The sequence below is a fragment of the Dermacentor silvarum genome, chromosome 8, assembly GCF_013339745.2.
Source record: "Dermacentor silvarum isolate Dsil-2018 chromosome 8, BIME_Dsil_1.4, whole genome shotgun sequence".
Taxonomy (NCBI): Eukaryota; Metazoa; Arthropoda; class Arachnida; order Ixodida; family Ixodidae; genus Dermacentor; species Dermacentor silvarum.
In genome coordinates, this window is record NC_051161.1 from 149,487,078 (window position 1) to 149,504,730 (window position 17,653).

Sequence of the window (17,653 nt, forward strand, 5' to 3'; positions counted from 1 at the left end):
GAATCTAGCTCTTGATTGGGTGAGCTTGTGGCCAGAAAAAACAAGTACATAACACTCAAATCACGCTAGTGGCAAGTACAACTGTCAGGCATCAAAATTCAATGTACGGGTGAAGTGTGTTGGCTATTTATGTATGACTTGTCATATATGACAGCGTACTCACTTGTGCTCGCATACATTCCAGAATGTACACCACTATTCGCTTCGTGCACACTGCCCGGTTTGGTTCGACAAGCTTCTTTTGCTATAGATGGGGGACGTGCCTTCAAGTTCCGATGCGTGAAGGAGTGTCTTGTACTGAGCGGTGACTTGGAAACAGTGGTTAGCCAATGAAAAATTGTCCCCGGAAAACAATAACTAATGTACGTGTGTCAATATTCGGCCCTAACTAGTTCGTCTGCGTTTACTTATTTATTTACAATACCCTTAATTGCCGTAGCATTACAGAGGGCAGTGGTATAACAAGACTTTAAAAAAATCGAAACACAGCACGGTTCTAACTAGGTAACAAAAAGCATGTAGAATTGCTCACATTTCCAACAATGGCAAACATCGAAGTGCGACAATAAAGCAGAATACTATAAAAGAGATGGGGAAAAAAGCTAACATCAATAGTGTTTGTGCACAACGCAAGCAAAGCTAGCAGTCAGCTTAAAGACAAAGAATTCATCACATATAACGTCCAAAGAAAGCCCAATATTTTCAGCTAAGTACAATTGCAAATATGTAAGTGGGGGAAAATGGCTGTTCTGCGTGCGAGCACTTCGAAACAAGTTTTCGGAGACAATGCACTCATATACACGCTTAGTCTAATTCAACGGAAAAAAAGGAATAATGATAATGTTTTACCAAAAAGGGCATGATCATATAAAGGCAAAAAGGTTACCTCTCATCACGCATTGTGGCAAAGCGACTAGCAAACATTAAAATTTTTGTAATCCCACTTCGTATTTAATACCCCCTATGGCAGTTAAGGCAGTAAGGTGAAAGTGTGAATGAGAATCTATTGTATTTGGCTTTCAGCCATTGCATGTGCATATGAATGGCATTATGTTATACAGTTTTATTTACTTGCTTCGGTCACAAACTCCTTATAAATTCATTTTTTTAGATACTGCAGTCTGTAAGCTTTTGCGGTTGAGTGTACGTCTGTCATAGTAAACTAGAGCAGTCCGCTGTGCTTGTTTCAGTCTGAGAATGTACTCCGATCCGTACCATTTGATTAAGACGGCCTATCTAGCTGTGGGGGTGAAGATGTTCACAAATTCTCGTGTACAGTGACTTGTGTGATAATGTGATAACATTGCACTTGAACCTCGTAATAACAAGGCTGGATATAACGAAGTAAATGCAGTTCCCCTTGAAATCCCCATAGAGATCCATGTATTTAATACCTCGCTTTAACGAAGTGAAATTGTTCTGCCAATGAATATTGCCGCGTCGGTATTCGTGCACAAGTGCACCCTGGCGCCGACAAAGACGACGACCGGGCTGCTCGAGATTCCGGAGGGCATCTAGAGAAGAAGAAGAGATTCTTGTTGTTGGCGCCTCTCTGGTTCCTTCTCCCGAGTACGGCGCGGTGCTTCTATAATAAAGCTCCTGAGATTTGTGCATCGCGACACTGGTGGAAGTGCTGGGTACCGTCGCCTCATGATCGGCACTCCTACAAGCAGCCCTGCATCTAGCCCCACAAGACACCCACGCGTCGAGACGCCTGTTCACCGCACGAGCCGCCGCCTGCAAGGTTTGAGCCCCGAATTTGGCGTCTTGCAAACATCGTCTTCATCAACGGCTGCCACCCCAGCTCCAGCAATGGCACTTCCAAGCAGCCCAACTCAGGTAACCGTTCAAAACCTTCGGATTCCTGAACCATTTCACGGTGACGCGCATGAAGATGCGTTGGACTGGCTGGAGAAATATGAACGGGTAGCGAGATCGAATCACTGGCGCCCCGACCAGAAGCTTTTCAACGTCTATTTCGCACTCGAAAAAAGTGCAAAGACGTGGTTTGAAAACCGCGAGGGAAGTCTGACAACGTGGGAGGACTTTTCGCGTCGGTTTCTCGACACATTCGGGGACACAAATCGACGTGAAAACGCACTGCGCCTTCTCGATACGCGCATCCAAAAGCCAAATGAAGGTGTCGCCATGTTTGCCGAAGACATGGCGCGTTTGTTTCGCCGCGCAGATCCCAACATGCCGGAGGCTAAAAAGCTCAGCCATCTCATGCGTGGTGTCAAGGAGCAGCTGTTCGCTGGCCTTGTGCGCAATCCACCGACGACAGTGGACGAGTTCATTAAAGAGGCCACAGCAATCGAGCGGGCGCTGCAGCAGCGGTACCAACAGTACGATCGTCTGATTGCCGGGGCACCGACAGGAGCCGCAGCACTGGTTACGGACGATGAATCCTGCTTGCGCCAGTTGATACGCCAGATTGTGCGCGAGGAAATTGCGAAGGAGAACGCTAGGCTCGCACCGCCGCACGAGTTCCCGGTTGCCTCCGTCGCTGAAGTGGTACGACAGGAACTCCGACAGGTGCTTGCCCCTTCCGAGCCTCGTACCGAGCTTTCATACCAGCCGAATCCATATAGCTACGCAGACGCAGTCCGCCGTCCGTCGCCGTCTGAGCCGCCGTACCAGCCGAACACATACAGCCATACAGACGCTGTTTACCGTCCCTTGTCTTCCCTGCCGTCGCCACAATACCGTCAACGGCCTCCTGTCGCAGCCTGGGCCCAACGGGAACCTGTCAGACGGCCCCAGCTCCGTAGGACCGATATATGGCGCACTGAAGATCGGCGGCCATTGTGCTACAATTGTGGCGAACCAGGACACATCTATCGTTTCTGCCCTCATCGCCCAGCTGGCTACCAGGGTGGCCCATATGGCACTACGCGTCGCCTGGCTGACGAAAACCGCGTCCCCTTCGACGACAGCCGCACTGGCCGGCAAGTGAGCTCTTCGAATCTCCGGTCGCGCTCACCGTCTCCAGCACGTTTCGCCTCGCCGAACAGCCGCACTTTTGCTGACGTCGTGAGAGGTCGTTCTCCCAGCCCACGGCGGGGAAACTGAAAGCAGCGACCTCAAGGGGGAAGGTTGCAAGTCCTCAAATTGCCGAAAATCCCCCCTTGTTGCCGAGAAAGGAAGGCGCCGATCAAAACGTAAATAATGCCGACAAAACTGTGACTGCCGACCTCGCTGTTACGATTGACGGGCACGAAGTGACGGCCTTAGTAGACACTGGCGCGGACTTTTCAATTATGAGCGAGCCGCTGGCAGACAAACTCAAGAAAGTCAGGACTAAATCGACGGGCCCTTATATTCGCAATGGTGGCGGCCAGATTATGACTCCTACAGGCAAATGTACTGCAAGGCTCACGATAGGGAACGCAGCTTTTGTCGCCACATTTGTGATTCTGCCGGAGTGCTGCAAATCACTCATTTTAGGCATGGACTTCTTAAGGGAGTATGGTGCCGTTGTCAACATACGCGACGGCGTAGTAACGTTTTCTCCTGCTAACGACACGGCCAATGGAACAGAGCGACAGCGCCGCACCTTACGTATTATCGACGAGGACGTCTGCATACCGCCACTGTCTTGCAGCCTTGTTTCCGTCAGTTGTGGCACACAGCTCACCGAAGAAGCGGTCGCGGAACATGCAACCACCCTTCTCTTCCGCCTAGGAGTCGCCATCGCCCGTGGCATCGTCTCCTTAGTCGACGGGCGTACAGATGTTCTATTGACAAATTTCACAAACGAACGTCGGTATATCAGTAAAGGCACCGCTGTCGCGTATCTCGATGATATCGACCACACTGAAGACTCTTTTGCTATGCAAGGAGAAGCCAAGGCTCCTACAACGCCATGCATACCTGCCGTCGATATTGGACCGAGCTTAACACTTGCAGATCGACACCGGCTTATGGAACTGCTTGAACAGTTTAAGGACTGCTTCTCGTCTACGTCGCGAGTTGGTCAAACGCCGCTGACAAAGCATCGCATCATCACGGAGGAGACAGCAAGACCCATCCGACAGAACCCGTATCGTGTAGCTCAGAAAGAACGCGAGGCGATACAGCAGCAGGTTGAAAAGATGCTACAGGATGATGTCATCCAGCCGTCGAACAGCCCATGGGCATCACCTGTGGTGCTTGTCAAAAAGAAAGATGGTAGCTTGCGGTTCTGCATTGATTATCGCAAGCTGAATCATGTTACAAAGAAAGATGTGTATCCGCTGCCGCGGATTGACGACTCTTTAGACAGGCTACGGCATGCGCGCTACTTCTCCTCTATGGACCTTAAGAGTGGATACTGGCAAATAGAGGTAGATGAGCGTGATCGAGAGAAGACGGCATTCGTGACGCCTGATGGGCTTTATGAATTCAAGGTTCTGCCTTTCGGCTTATGCTCGGCCCCAGCCACGTTTCAAAGGCTCATGGATACTGTCTTATCCGGTCTGAAGTGGAAGACATGCCTGGTGTACCTCGACGATGTGATTGTTTTTTCCGCCACTTTCGAAGAACATCTAAAGCGGCTGCTGTCAGTTCTTCAAGCCATACGGTCCGCGGGACTCACATTGAAACCTGAAAAATGTCACTTCGGGTTTGAACAGCTTCAGTTTCTGGGTCATGTAGTTAGTCAAGAAGGAGTTAAGCCTGACCCCGATAAAACTGCAGCAGTCGCAAAGTTCCCTCGGCCTACGGATAAGAAGGCGGTCAGACGCTTCATGGGTCTCTGCGCTTATTACCGACGATTTATTGCCAATTTTGCACATCTCGCCTCTCCACTCACCCGCCTCACTAGAGACGACGTTGCGTTTGTATGGGGAGAGGAGCAAGAAGCGGCGTTCAACGAGTTACGGCAGCGTCTACAAACTCCGCCAGTACTCGCTCACTTTGACGAGGATGCGTCAACGGCGATCCATACCGATGCCAGCAACGTGGGCCTTGGAGCTGTCCTTGTTCAGTGGCAAGACGGTGCCGAGAGAGTAGTTGCTTATGCAAGTCGAACATTGTCACGTGCCGAGTCCAATTACTCAACCACGGAGAAGGAATGTCTAGCCGTCGTATGGGCAGTCACGAAGTTTCGCCCGTATTTATACGGCCGCGCCTTTCAAGTAGTAAGCGACCATCATTCGCTTTGCTGGCTGACCAATATGAAAGACCCGTACGGACGTTTGGCACGCTGGAGCTTACGGCTTCAAGAGTACGATATGACAGTGGTGTACAAATCGGGAAGACAGCACCTCGATGCCGACTGCCTCTCCAGATCACCTATTGAATCACCGAGCGCAGATGCGGATGAATGCGCAGGCTTTTTAGGGATTGTTGATGCGGCCGCCATCTCTCAGCAACAGCAAGCCGACCGAGAGCTCAACACCTTGATCGAGTTCTTGGAAGGGCGAGCTACGAAGGTGTCAAGATTATTTTCCCGGAGTCTACCTTCATTCTGTTTGCGCGATGGCGTTCTCTATAGGAAGAACTTCTCTCCAACAGGGAAGAGCCATCTGCTAGTAGTTCCCGAAGTTCTGCGCCGCGAAATCTTGCAAGCCTGCCACGACGAAGCCACCTCGGGCCACCTTGGTTACACGCGAACACTAGCACGAATCAAACAAAACTACTACTGGCCTAGGCTCGCAGAAGAGGTGAAGCACTACGTGAGGACATGCCTTGAGTGTCAGCGACGCAAAGCACCACCGACTAAACCCGCTGGGCTATTGCACCCCGTTCCAGTACCGGAAACGCCGTTTGCTCAAATTGGCATAGACCTCCTGGGCCCCTTTCCACTATCTGACAGCGGCAACAGATGGGTCATAGTCGCGACGGACTATCTAACCCGATATGCGGAAACCAAGGCGATTCCGAGCGGCACGGCAGCTGAAGCAGCACGATTCTTTATCGAGAACATTGTCCTCAGACACGGTGCTCCAGCGATCATCATAACCGACAAAGGAGCCGCATTCACAGCTGAGCTTCTGCGAATTGTGCTCACGCTGAGTGGCACAGCCCATAGGAAGACGACGGCCTATCATCCACAAACAAATGGGCTTACCGAGCGCCTCAACAAGACCATCGCAGACATGCTTTGCATGTATGTCGATGTGGAGCACAAGAACTGGGACACAATCTTACCATACGTCACATTCGCATACAATACGGCACGCCAAGAAACAACGAAAATGACGCCGTTCGCTCTGGTCCATGGTCGAGAAGTCACTACAATGCTTGACGCTATGCTGCCTCATGACTGCAATGGTTCAGATGCAGATGCCGCAGATTTCACTGAACGCGCCGAGGAAGCACGACAGCTCGCCCGCGTCAGGATAACTAGTCAGCAAGAACGCGACGCACGACGCTACAATCTCCGCCACCAATTTGCCGCTTATACGCCTGGGGAAAGAGTCTGGATTTGGTCTCCCGTCCGACGCCGAGGGCTCTCGGAGAAACTTCTACGCCGGTACTTCGGACCATACAAGGTTCTACGCCGTATTAGCGACGTGACCTACGAGGTTGTTGGTGATGGTTCATGCTGCTCGAAACGCCGTCAACAGGTGCCTGAGGTAGTGCACGTAGTGCGCATGAAGCCTTATCATTCAGAGTGAAGTGGACACCGCCAAGCTATCAACTACGAGTCTTTCCGCCACGATCTGATCAGCATCGGGACGATGCTCGCTCTGGAGGGAGGGTAATGCCGCGTCGGTATTCGTGCACAAGTGCACCCTGGCGCCGACAAAGACGACGACCGGGCTGCTCGAGATTCCGGAGGGCATCTAGAGAAGAAGAGATTCTTGTTGTTGGCGCCTCTCTGGTTCCTTCTCCCGAGTACGGCGCGGTGCTTCTATAATAAAGCTCCTGAGATTTGTGCATCGCGACAATATAACGAACTAGATGTCTCCGAAACCAAAAATGCCGACTGTTGCGCACCAAGCATATTGCTTTACGCCGAGTTCCGCATTTGTTTGGTGCGGCATTTCAAAATTCTAGCCTCGAATACACTGGCCTAACCACGCGCACGGTGGCCGCGCATAAGCAGCAGTTCTTCCATGTCAAATCTCTCTCTCTCACTGTGACATGTAGCTGGCGAGACTAATTGCACCCTCCGAGATAGCCATCTCATGGTCACGCCTAGCTGCGCTGCACCACTGCAACAGGGACGAGCCGGCCAAGCCAAGCCGGCACACTTGCACAGCGGAGCCGTGAGAAAGCTTGACAAGCTTTGCCGGCTGTATATTTCGACGCGTTTGCGAAATCTTGTGAAACAAACTATCTCCGAAAGTCGTAGAGGTTGCCCGATAATAATGCCCGACTTGCCTACATAGCCGGCCCACGGTATTCTGTTTCGTGCTGCCCGAAGACTACGGGCTTCCTGTGCATCGCAACTGTTCCCTTCGACCGCGTCAACGTTTCACAATATGAGCAAGCCATCTGAAGAGCGAAAGTGAAATCATGTTGGAACATAAGGGCGCTATCGTAACGGCTGTCGTGTCAGGTGCTAGAATGTTGCGTGTTGCACACACTGGAGAGTCTTTTGCTGTTGTTTTATTGGATTTTCATCGCATACGCGACTATGTAGCGGTTCAGCTGGCTGCAGTGCCGTATTCTTCTTTGCATGCTCAAAGTTGTGCATACCATTGGGTATATGCAGTAAAGGCCTATAGTCGGTATAACGAAGTAATGGATATAACAAAGTAATTTCAACTTCGTTATAAAGAGGTTTGAGCGTAATAGTTTAATGAAAACGACCACCTGCCAAAAGGAAACCAATGTACACATGCCAATATGAACACTCGCATGTAGGATTCCGAAGCAATGCTTTACGAGCACATAATGTGTATAGCTGAGCACCTCACTTTTGGTGCAGGGGGCGCCAATGTGAAATGGAACGTATCAATATTTGAGCAAAGATTTCGACAAAGTGAGTAGCAAGCTCGGGTGAAAATTTGCAACTAAGAATGTAACTGGTCCCAGTTGATTTGGTTTATGGAACGGTTCCCAGTTTGACACTTCGTCCCGTTGCAACTGGCCGCAGTTGTAAACATTACAATCGCACCGCCTTTTAGCTTGTAACATCTTTAGGCCTGGATGGACAAAACATGCACATTTATCCTCCCACAGTCTGCTAAAGTGTTTGCGTAATGCGTTTGCAGTAAATTCGCCTCTTTGAAATAGCCTCTAGATTTTTCTTCAAGCCAGAAAATGGCTTGGTGTATGTATACCTGTATTTATGCCTACACTGTTGAGAAGTGAACAGTGGGGAGTTCAAAACTGTGCCTTGTGCAAAAGTTGACCTAGTTTCTACCGGAAGTTGTCCTCGATGAGGAATTTTTTAGCAGCAAGGTTTTGTAGACCGAACCATGGCATGCCAATTTCTTCTGCATGAGAACTAAGTGAGAGAGGCAATAAATTTAGTGAGTTTCTAGTCAGATCGTTATCAACATTTCGGAGTCTGCAAATATGTTAACCTACATAGGTTGTTAATAGATTGGTATAGGAGAGGAGGCAAAATGATGCTCTGCCCTGGTTCTAAATAAAGTCACAGCGTAAGGCATGGTGCTGAAGTGCCATCTGTCGAGTGCAGTTTGCTGCAAAAGGGATAAGACGCACGTAGCGCATGCTTATTCAAGGCTGTTCTCGACGCTCTAGAGCCAAGTGGAGGCGCTTTCTTAAAGCGAATTGTAAAACAAAAGGCATTGCCGCTCACAGCTGAGGCGTTCAACCTTTGGGCATGGCAAGCGGGCATTTCTCCCTTGTGCCCCCTTGCCATCTCTCCTGTGTAGATTCCATTGCGCCAGTGCAAACGAGAAAGCCACACATAGGTCCAACAACTACCATATTTATTTGCAAATAAGGCGAGGTTTTTCCCACAATTTTAGCTTTAGTCTCGAGGTCACCTCCCGCCTTATCCGTAAATTTTGACTTTAGATTCGCTTCACAGCAGTGCAAATTTCACCTTACAGTGTGGATTTACGGTAGCGCACGCTGTGGTTCCGTGAAGTCACTTAAAGGCAAGATTCGCATCTAACTCGCACTCTTCATGTTGAAGCCCCCCCATTTCACGGTCGCCATTTTGCATTTTGGCTGTGTTAGTAATTCAGTATTTCAGGCGATCCCTGCCGAGTCTCTAGTCCACCGGCTACTCTGTATTGCCTTATATTGGCGTGCATACTGAAGCTTTTTTTTCTTGGGTCCCCCCAATTGCACCCTTCCCTTATAATCATGACTGCCTTATAATTGAATAACTACGGTACGTCTAACTTCACTTGTGCTTGAAGGATTCGAAAAATTTTTGCTGCACAAGATCATGAGGTAACATCATCAAATGGTAATGTCATTCTATGATTGGTTAAAGTGTTTCGGGGCCCCTTGAATTAGCCGAAATAGGCAGCAGTCGCTGATCTGTCGCTTGTCAGTCTGCTTTGCCTAGTTTACTGCTGCCTGTGCGCTGCGTCTAAAAGTAATAAAGGGAAATTGCAGCAAATAAAGGGCTTACGCAAATATTCCACAATAGGTGTGTGCTGAGGGCAAATATTAAATCATCCTCAACCTATTTTTATGTCCACTGCAGGACAAAGGCCTCTCCTCCCTGCGATCTCCAATTACCCCTGTCTTGTGCTGGCTGATTCCAGCTTGCACCTGCAGATTTCCTAACTTAATCACCCCACCTAGTTTTCTGCCGTCTTCGGCTGTGCTTCCCTTCTCTTGGTATCCATTCTGTAACTCTAATGGTCCACCAGTTATCCGTCCTACTCATTACATTGCCTGCCCAGCTCCATTTTTTCTATCTTAATGTCAATTGGAATATCTGCTATCCCCGTTTGCTCTCTGATCCACACCCGCTCTCTTCCTGTCTCATTAAGCATGAAATAAATGTGTGCTATTCCCCCCCCCCTTATGTCTAAGGTATTCTTACGAATTTTAAAGTTCACAGGTTGGCAGGGGTGCATCTGTAGTTGGTGCTGGCTAGTCACCATGCCTAGGCTCGATCAACGATTAGTCCTCGTCTTACCTCAGCTCACCTCATAAGTTTCACATCCATTCCACATTTCCACAGCGGGTGGGTGTTGCTGACCAACCCAAGAGGCCACGTCCTGGTGCAGCCATGCCAGTGCCTCTCGGCAGGTTGCATCGGAATGTCGCTGGCTCTGCCCTCAACCTTGCAAATGGGACTGCCAGTGGTCCACGGCCAAAAGGCAAGTCCCACTCGCTGCATCTGCTCTGCTTGCACTAAGCAACATTTTTATTCGTGTGGGTTGAGATCTACCCTTCAGTGCTTCATGCTAAGATTACTTCAACCATCAGGTTGGTTGACACATTTCTGAGTGGGAGTAAGGGCATTTGAGCAGCTTGATGTTAATGCGTTTAGCATTCTCTGGGAGCTTTACACACTTTGTGGTATGTTTATCTGTCTTTCTGTAGCTAACCTCTTTCACATATCAAGTGACCCAAGTTTTTTACTCGCTTGGGCCACTAGGTGATGCTGGCTGCTGTCTGGCATAGTAGACCATTTGGGTCACTGGGTGTGTCTTACTGTGTATGTATGTATTGTGGGCGTTTATTACGCACGCAATCTATACATTATCATCATTCTACGTTGCTCGATCCTCATCATGTGTGATCATCATCATCGAGTGTGTGCTTTTGCTGGTTCGCCCCCGAGTACTCGGGCCGAATAAACGTCGTGCCAACAGACGTCATAGTATGTAGAACAATTAAAGCATGTGAAGCTCTTTACTAAACACTCTGCACTCGTACATATTGTCAGTGCCTGCTTGCCATCCAGTTAGGGGCTCCATGGTTGGTGGATTGATGCAAAAAATGTTTTGACGCCGTAACCATAAGCTGTGTTTACATGCATGCGACAGCGGAGCTTCACTTTACCTGTACGCTTTCCCTGCAGTTACATTGCAGCCTCCTTAGTAAGTAGTACAAGCGATTGCCCTTGCAAATGTTCACCTGTGCCACAACGTCTGGCAGCGTCTACTTGGAGTTTGCTTGCTACAGTCCTCACGTACTATGCTAGAGCGGGGTAGTAAAATATGCAGTGAACAATTAGGCTTTTATAGCGTTCCACATCGTCAACGCATCACCAATGCTAACACTGTGGCGCCATCTGCTAACTAGAAATCAAACCAGTTTTACAGCTCGGTGGCATTTTTTGTAGTCCTAGCAGCGTGAAAACAAACAGCCGATCTCAATAATTGCGACAGAACGTCCCTGATGATTTCACCTCAGCTTGAGATGAGACATGGCGATGACGGATTTCGCCTCTTGTTATTGGCTCTCCGCCCTTTCAGCAAGAAACAAGCGCGAATTCGGATCGAAGCGGGTGGTCGGCGCTGTATAGGCGCTGCCATGTTGCCACGGTTAGGGTGGCTACTACAGTTGCCAGCGGTAACTGCCACAGTAATTCTCGGTATACGACGTGCTTGCGCAAAGGTCCTAACATGTCGCGTATTGCTGTACCGTATGATGTAGTGAGCAAGATCAACTCTCTAGTGTAGCCAATAATCAACCAGTTATGTCTGGAACTATACATACCGCTGCGCAAGGATATTGCCTGTGTACGCCTCATACCCTCGGCAGTGCTGCAACCAGCTTGTGAGATGGGCTATAGACCAAAAGATAACTTGCTGTACGTCAGAGCCAAACAAACATCTTCTGCATTATGCATGCAGCACTTGACCAATTAAGCGATTATGGCTGCCATCATCCCATCTGCTTTCTTGGGTTTTTGTGTAAGCGTGAAAGATTAGCCCTGGGAGTCTTTGCACGGCTCACAGTCAAGGCTGTGGTCGTGGACACAATTCTGCAGGGTGTTTATTTGTAGCTAATTTTCTTTTTTGGCAGGCATTTGACTTGTGTTCAATTTTACCCAGTCTGCTAGAAAACTCCAGGCGACTTCCTTTCCAAGTTAGACGAGTCCCAAAGATTGCTTCCGAAAACCCTTGTTTCCCCAAACCTGTTGACCTTCTCTAGAACAGCACTGACACTTAAACCATGATGTCTGCGATTACATGCCTTGAACCGTTGGCCTTCAACTACAGCGAAAGTTCGGTCTAAATTGTTTATAAATGAGTAGTGTTACGCTGTTGAAAGTATCCTGTTATGGATGCTGGGCGGCTAATTGTATTGTTTTATTACTAACCTACTTTAAATGGTACCTAAGTGGTTGGCAAATGCATGTAGTAGTTAGTGGATATGACATGTCGCAGCACATTGCCTCTGAGGTTTTCAGTGCAATGCGACTACCGCCTGATTTCAAAGCTCTATGCCATGCTGCCCTGTTTCTCAACATTATGGGTCATGCATCACCTTAGCCAAGTGGTAATTCCGCTGTATTTTCTCTTTTTGTTTCAGTATTGAAAATCTCTCTTGTAAGCTCATCGTGAAGCATCCACTGGTAAAAAAAAACATCTTATGTGAACACTTCATTTTGCAGTCCAAATCTTTACTGTAATTGGCTTTGAGTGTGTTTTTCTTAGCCCGCTCCATATGACAGCTCCACTTTCCATTACTGCTCATTGTTGTCTGCTCGCTGGGGCAGCAAAGCAACCTGCGTTGTTGGAGACTTGGATGCTGTCTCCTCAAAGCAGCCTTCTTTGCCGTTTATGTCTGTACTTGAACAGGAGTTGGTTGCATCATAGTCTTCTACTGAAGATGCGAAAGAAGCTGTCTAAACTTATAACGTAAGTGTAATCGGGGATCGGGTGTGCAGGTGCAACCTCCAATGTGGCACTGGCACCATCTGCAGCGGGCAAGCGTAAGCCTTGGGATCTGCAGGGCCGTCTGCACGACCTTGAGGAGCGCATGAAGAGCGTGACGGGCGAGAAAGAGCAGCTCAGCCAGCAGAGCACCAGCCGGGTGAGTGCGCTGTCTGCCTCCCCGCTTTCCCCACCGTTCTGTTCACTTGCTCTATTTCATGCTCAAAGTCCACAAGCTTACCAATAGGCTTTGAGAATGTGGCCACTGGATTGTGTATGTCGCTCACTTCGTCTGTGCTCCTCTTTCTATTCCCTTACTCTGTTCCTTTACTTCCTCCAACTGGGAGAGGTTTGTTAATTTATTTCTGTTAGCCTGGCTGCTCAGTGAGCATGACCCTGTTGCTGAAGAGAAAGGACAAGGCAGCAATTCACTGACAGCAGGCATATTGCGCGCAAACTAGAAACGAAGACAAGAGACTTGACAAGCACAACGTGACAAATAAAGCTGCAACCTTGCACTTGTGTTTATCCAGTCTCTTGTCCTCGTTTCCAGTTCGTGCGCAAAAGCCTGCCGTCAAGGAATGGTCGAAGTCAGTGCCCTACTCGGTAATTCACTTCTACTGTTGACGTGGCATTATGAAGTCTGCCACGGTCGTGGTGGGTTCATCCACAAGCTCTTTCGGACTGCCACCCACGCTAAGTATAACTGAGTGCCCGATTGAAAATTTTTGTCTGATTAGACATCTGGGAGGCACATAGTCGCACAGGATGGTTTCGACACAATGACAAATAGACACCATGTTTAAATTGGCACCTGATTAATAATATTTCCTAATTAGTAATTAGGCATCTCTGAGGCGCATAAGACATGAAATGTTTCAGACAAGAAGCTTCAAGAGCCAGTGCCAACAGTTGTGTATAACATGTGACTGCGAGTAAAATGTGTATACGTCCCTGTTGCAGCTGCAAGAGCTCGAGAAGATTAATGCACAGCTTCAGGCCGAGCGGGACAAGAATGCCCAGTTGACCACCAGGGTCTCCGAACTCGAGTCTGCTCTCAGGTAGGTCGCACCTTCTGCCCGAGTGTGTCCCGCTGTTAAGGGGAGACCCTGCTTCAGAAACAAATTTTCTTATATTTGTGCAGATATTTATGAAACCGTCACAGCTTTTATATTTTTATGTGCTGATTTCAAATATCGAAATATTTTTCAATTGCAGTAAGTAGTTTTTAAGATATCAAACATTTCATGTGTCTTGTTAGGAGCAAGACTTTTTTCTAAACTGTGAGAGTAACAAAAGAAATGTACATATCTCAATAATCTTGAATAAAGCCTGAATGAAGTCAAACACAAATTGATGTTCTAAGCCAATTTGAACAGAAGTTGTGGTATGTCAAGCTTTCACAAGTGAAATGCCAGCTTGACATCAAGACATTCAAGTTATTTTATTAAATTTTTCCTATTACTAACAGTATTAAATTTAGTCCTACTTCATTCTACATTAGTTTACCAACCTGACAAACAAATTACTATAGTAATAGCATGACTAGAAGCCAAATAACCCTCCTCCCAAACTGCAAAAGCACCAAAATAGCCATATTAAGAAAACTAAAAATGTTTTACGAGTTGTTTATTAGCAGAAATGTAGTGCAATCCTCACCGGAGTCATTTAAAATGCCCCAGGTGCATAATCGGGACGTATTGAGTCCTTGTGCCTCTCTGACACTCTTTTGCCGAGTCCTTCTGGAGATTGCGCCGTACAAGGGACCTTTCAAAAAAGGATGAGGCTGCTTCCACCTCCATTTGCCCAGATTTACTGCTGGTGTTCTGCTGGCAGCGATGATCTTCTCTCCATTGCTCATAACACTCACTACCAGGCTTTCGGCCAACCTCAGAGCCCAAACAAAAATTCGATAGCGCTACGTAGTCTAGAACATAACCGGTAAATAGTTGAACAACAGCTCCGACATTATGTGCGAAGAAGGACCTCATGTCGTTCAGCTGCCATAAAAACGCACAGCTACATTACCCGTGTCTAAAGCACAAGTCCTCGTAGAGTGATGACACTTCCCGTGTGCACTGTCGCATAACATCTTCGGCCGCTTGCGTAGCAGCAAGGCTCCAGCTTATTCTTGAGATGTTGCTGAAACATCTTCTTGTGCATTGCTCGACGGCATTGCACCATTGCAGAAAATATATCGCTCGTGGCAGCTTGGCCGTTGCCAGTCGAATGCATGGCACGCAAGCACGTTTACTTCAAACAGTTTTCACCTTTTCGATTGCTCCACTCAACGCGAGCTCCATGCATCCGCAATCTCGCCGCAGTTGTTGCACATCACGTACAGTTTCACTGCCAGGCCGTATTCACGATCGCCACGGGCTAGCTTCGCTTTTCCTCGGCACAAGTGGCAACGCAGAACTCGGAAAAGATCATTCACAATGTCAAGGTCGACGATAGTCTACGGGGCTGCAGGTTCCAACGCCGCTTTCTCCGCTTCGCTTAGTCGGCTAAAGTTTTCAATCGTATCACCAGCGCAGTCGCTGGTGTTGATCCAAGCCGTTGAAGCGCTACTTGCTCCGTGCATGCACTTCCTGCACTCTCTCCTCGGTCACGAGTGCAGAATCCATTCTCACGCGACCAGCGTCGGCAGTGCAAACGTTATCGCACTCGAGTGGAGCCGGTGAACCGCCAGCATCCATGGTCAGGCGGTGCTCCGTGAACAGCTCTTTGCTCCGCGTCTGTCACATTTTGCGACGCTGCCGCGTGGCAAAATGGGCCGGTTAGCGGCATCGTCTGCCTTGGCCAGATCGAAAGTGGTTCTTGGCATTTCTGTTCGGTATTTTGGAGAAACGTGTAGAAACGTGAAAACTTAAACATTGGAAAATTGATTTTTGGGCCGCTTTTTAGTCTGAAAAGCCGGGTCCACCCTTAAAAACTACACTAAACTCTCATGGGATGCACACAAAGTAAACACCATTCTTGACAATAGGTCTTTGGCTGACTACATTTTTCCTTACTTTTCTAAAACCTTCGTCAAAGTGTGTCACAAACTGCTCATTTATAAATTATAACTACTAAAGCTTAATCCCTGCATTTTAACCTGAATTGAAAGTTTCACGTCACCAGCTCGCCATGACGTCGTAGACTTTGATGGCGACTGCTCAGGCCTATGGGTAAATATAGACTACACTGTGTTCTCAAAGTGGCAGAGACTGAACTAGTCGAGTTTCAGGAACATTTACATGGCCGCAATGGCCCAAATAAGAGAAAATGCCTTGATATTCATGATGTCACACTGATGTACCAGCGCTGGAGTCTCCTTCATAACGACCAGCTTTTCAGGGCTCTCCTGCGAACTATACTTCATGAAAATCAATTGCACATTTGAAATTAGCATGTCAAAATACATACTGCAAGTTTGATCAAAATGCACCTGTAAATTAGTTTTTACGTGTCCCCCGTGGGGGCCGACGACATTGTGAAAGTCGGAATCGCTGCAGGCAACGATGAAAGCGAATGTTAGAATGTGTGCATTGGTTCAGCTGATTTTCCTAGTGTGCATTCATTCTGATCCTTTTTGCAAACGACATTGATCTACCATTGTCGGTGTCCCGCATGGAGAAACAAAACTATGGCTGCTGCTGCGCAATCATTGCTCTATTGGACACTCCTGCAATGTTTGTTTCTTGTTATTACTCCCCGAAAAAAAATTAATATTTGTCAGTCTAAACCGATTCAGTACTTCTGTTTTTCTTTGCTCTGTGCAGCTCGTCAGAGGCCGAAAAGCGGTCGGCCTGCGCTGAGAGGGACTCCCTGTCCCTGCAGCTGCGTTCAGCCACACAGCAGGTGGCCACTCTGGAGCGATCTCTCGCCGATGCCACAGGAGCTCTCGCTGGTCTTCGATCCGAGCGTGCTGCCCTCATGGTACGAGAGATTCAACACTTAAAGCAGTACTTATTCTTCTGTTATTTCGACCCGGATTGCATTTTCGTGTCAGTCAGCATGACGGCAACTTTCGTTTAGGCCATCGGGTTCGTGGCAGCGCTGTACGGTTTATGTCCGAAACGTTTTTCGCCATACGAAATTGATATTATTTTTGTGCTGGGGTAGGTGATGTTGCTGTGTGAAAGTCTGAATAATGTGATGACTGTATTTTGCATTGTTACAAAAGTGTATACAGTCGAACCCACCTAAAACGATCCCAGATAAAACAATCTATTGGTTATAACGACTGCATTTCAGTGCATTTATGATTTCCCGACCCTCCCTATGGAAACAGCTTCCAGGTATAGCGAACTTTTTTTTAAATCGCCGTACTGCTAAAACAAACGCTTCGAACCCGGTCATGGTAAAAACAAGCCACACGTGAAGTCCGAACGCATGGAAGCACGACTAAACTGGGTGCATGGCAGCGCGCTCCCCGCTCCAGTCTAATCACGACGACGATACAGCCTTCGAGATGAGTGAGCGACCACCTCATGTGGATTTCGGAAGTCGTGAAAGTCACAGGTGGTCATGCATTTTCAAGGCACGCCTCCAGGGCGGAGGCGTGCCGCATAACGCATAAACAGTGTGCTGAGGCAATATCAGATGCCACGATAGCGTCAGTCTCGTTTACGAACAATTGTCCGTGCGACACCATGTGCATTACGCCTGTTTCAACGATTTGGAATGACCATCTGTCTTTCTATGATGGGAACAACGGCCGCTCAAGCGTTCCTGTCGACGTGGCCCGAGTCGGCGAGAACTCTGCACCACGCACTGTTGCAAAGAGTCGGCGGTTACTATGATTTTATCGGGAGATCACAGTTCGGCGGCGCTTAGTTTACACGCTACCGATTGATGACAATAGTTCGCAGTGATGTTTTACCTTTCAAACATCACTTTTTTGTTTTTCGCCCGATATGGCTCTTCTGTGGCTGACGCGCAGTCGTAATGCGGAGACCATGATG

General features: G+C 48.2%; 1 protein-coding gene across 1 annotated transcript in view; it reads left to right on the forward strand.

The window, feature by feature from the left end:
- Window positions 1-17,653, forward strand: part of LOC119461763 (kinesin-like protein KIFC1) — a 75,156-nt gene that overhangs the window by 7,044 nt on the left and 50,459 nt on the right. Inside the window, exons 4-7 of the mRNA XM_037723141.2 lie at window positions 10,052-10,190; window positions 12,716-12,861; window positions 13,665-13,762; window positions 16,469-16,625. Coding sequence (XP_037579069.1) covers window positions 10,052-10,190; window positions 12,716-12,861; window positions 13,665-13,762; window positions 16,469-16,625 — 540 coding nt within the window. The remainder of the gene's footprint in view (window positions 1-10,051; window positions 10,191-12,715; window positions 12,862-13,664; window positions 13,763-16,468; window positions 16,626-17,653) is intronic.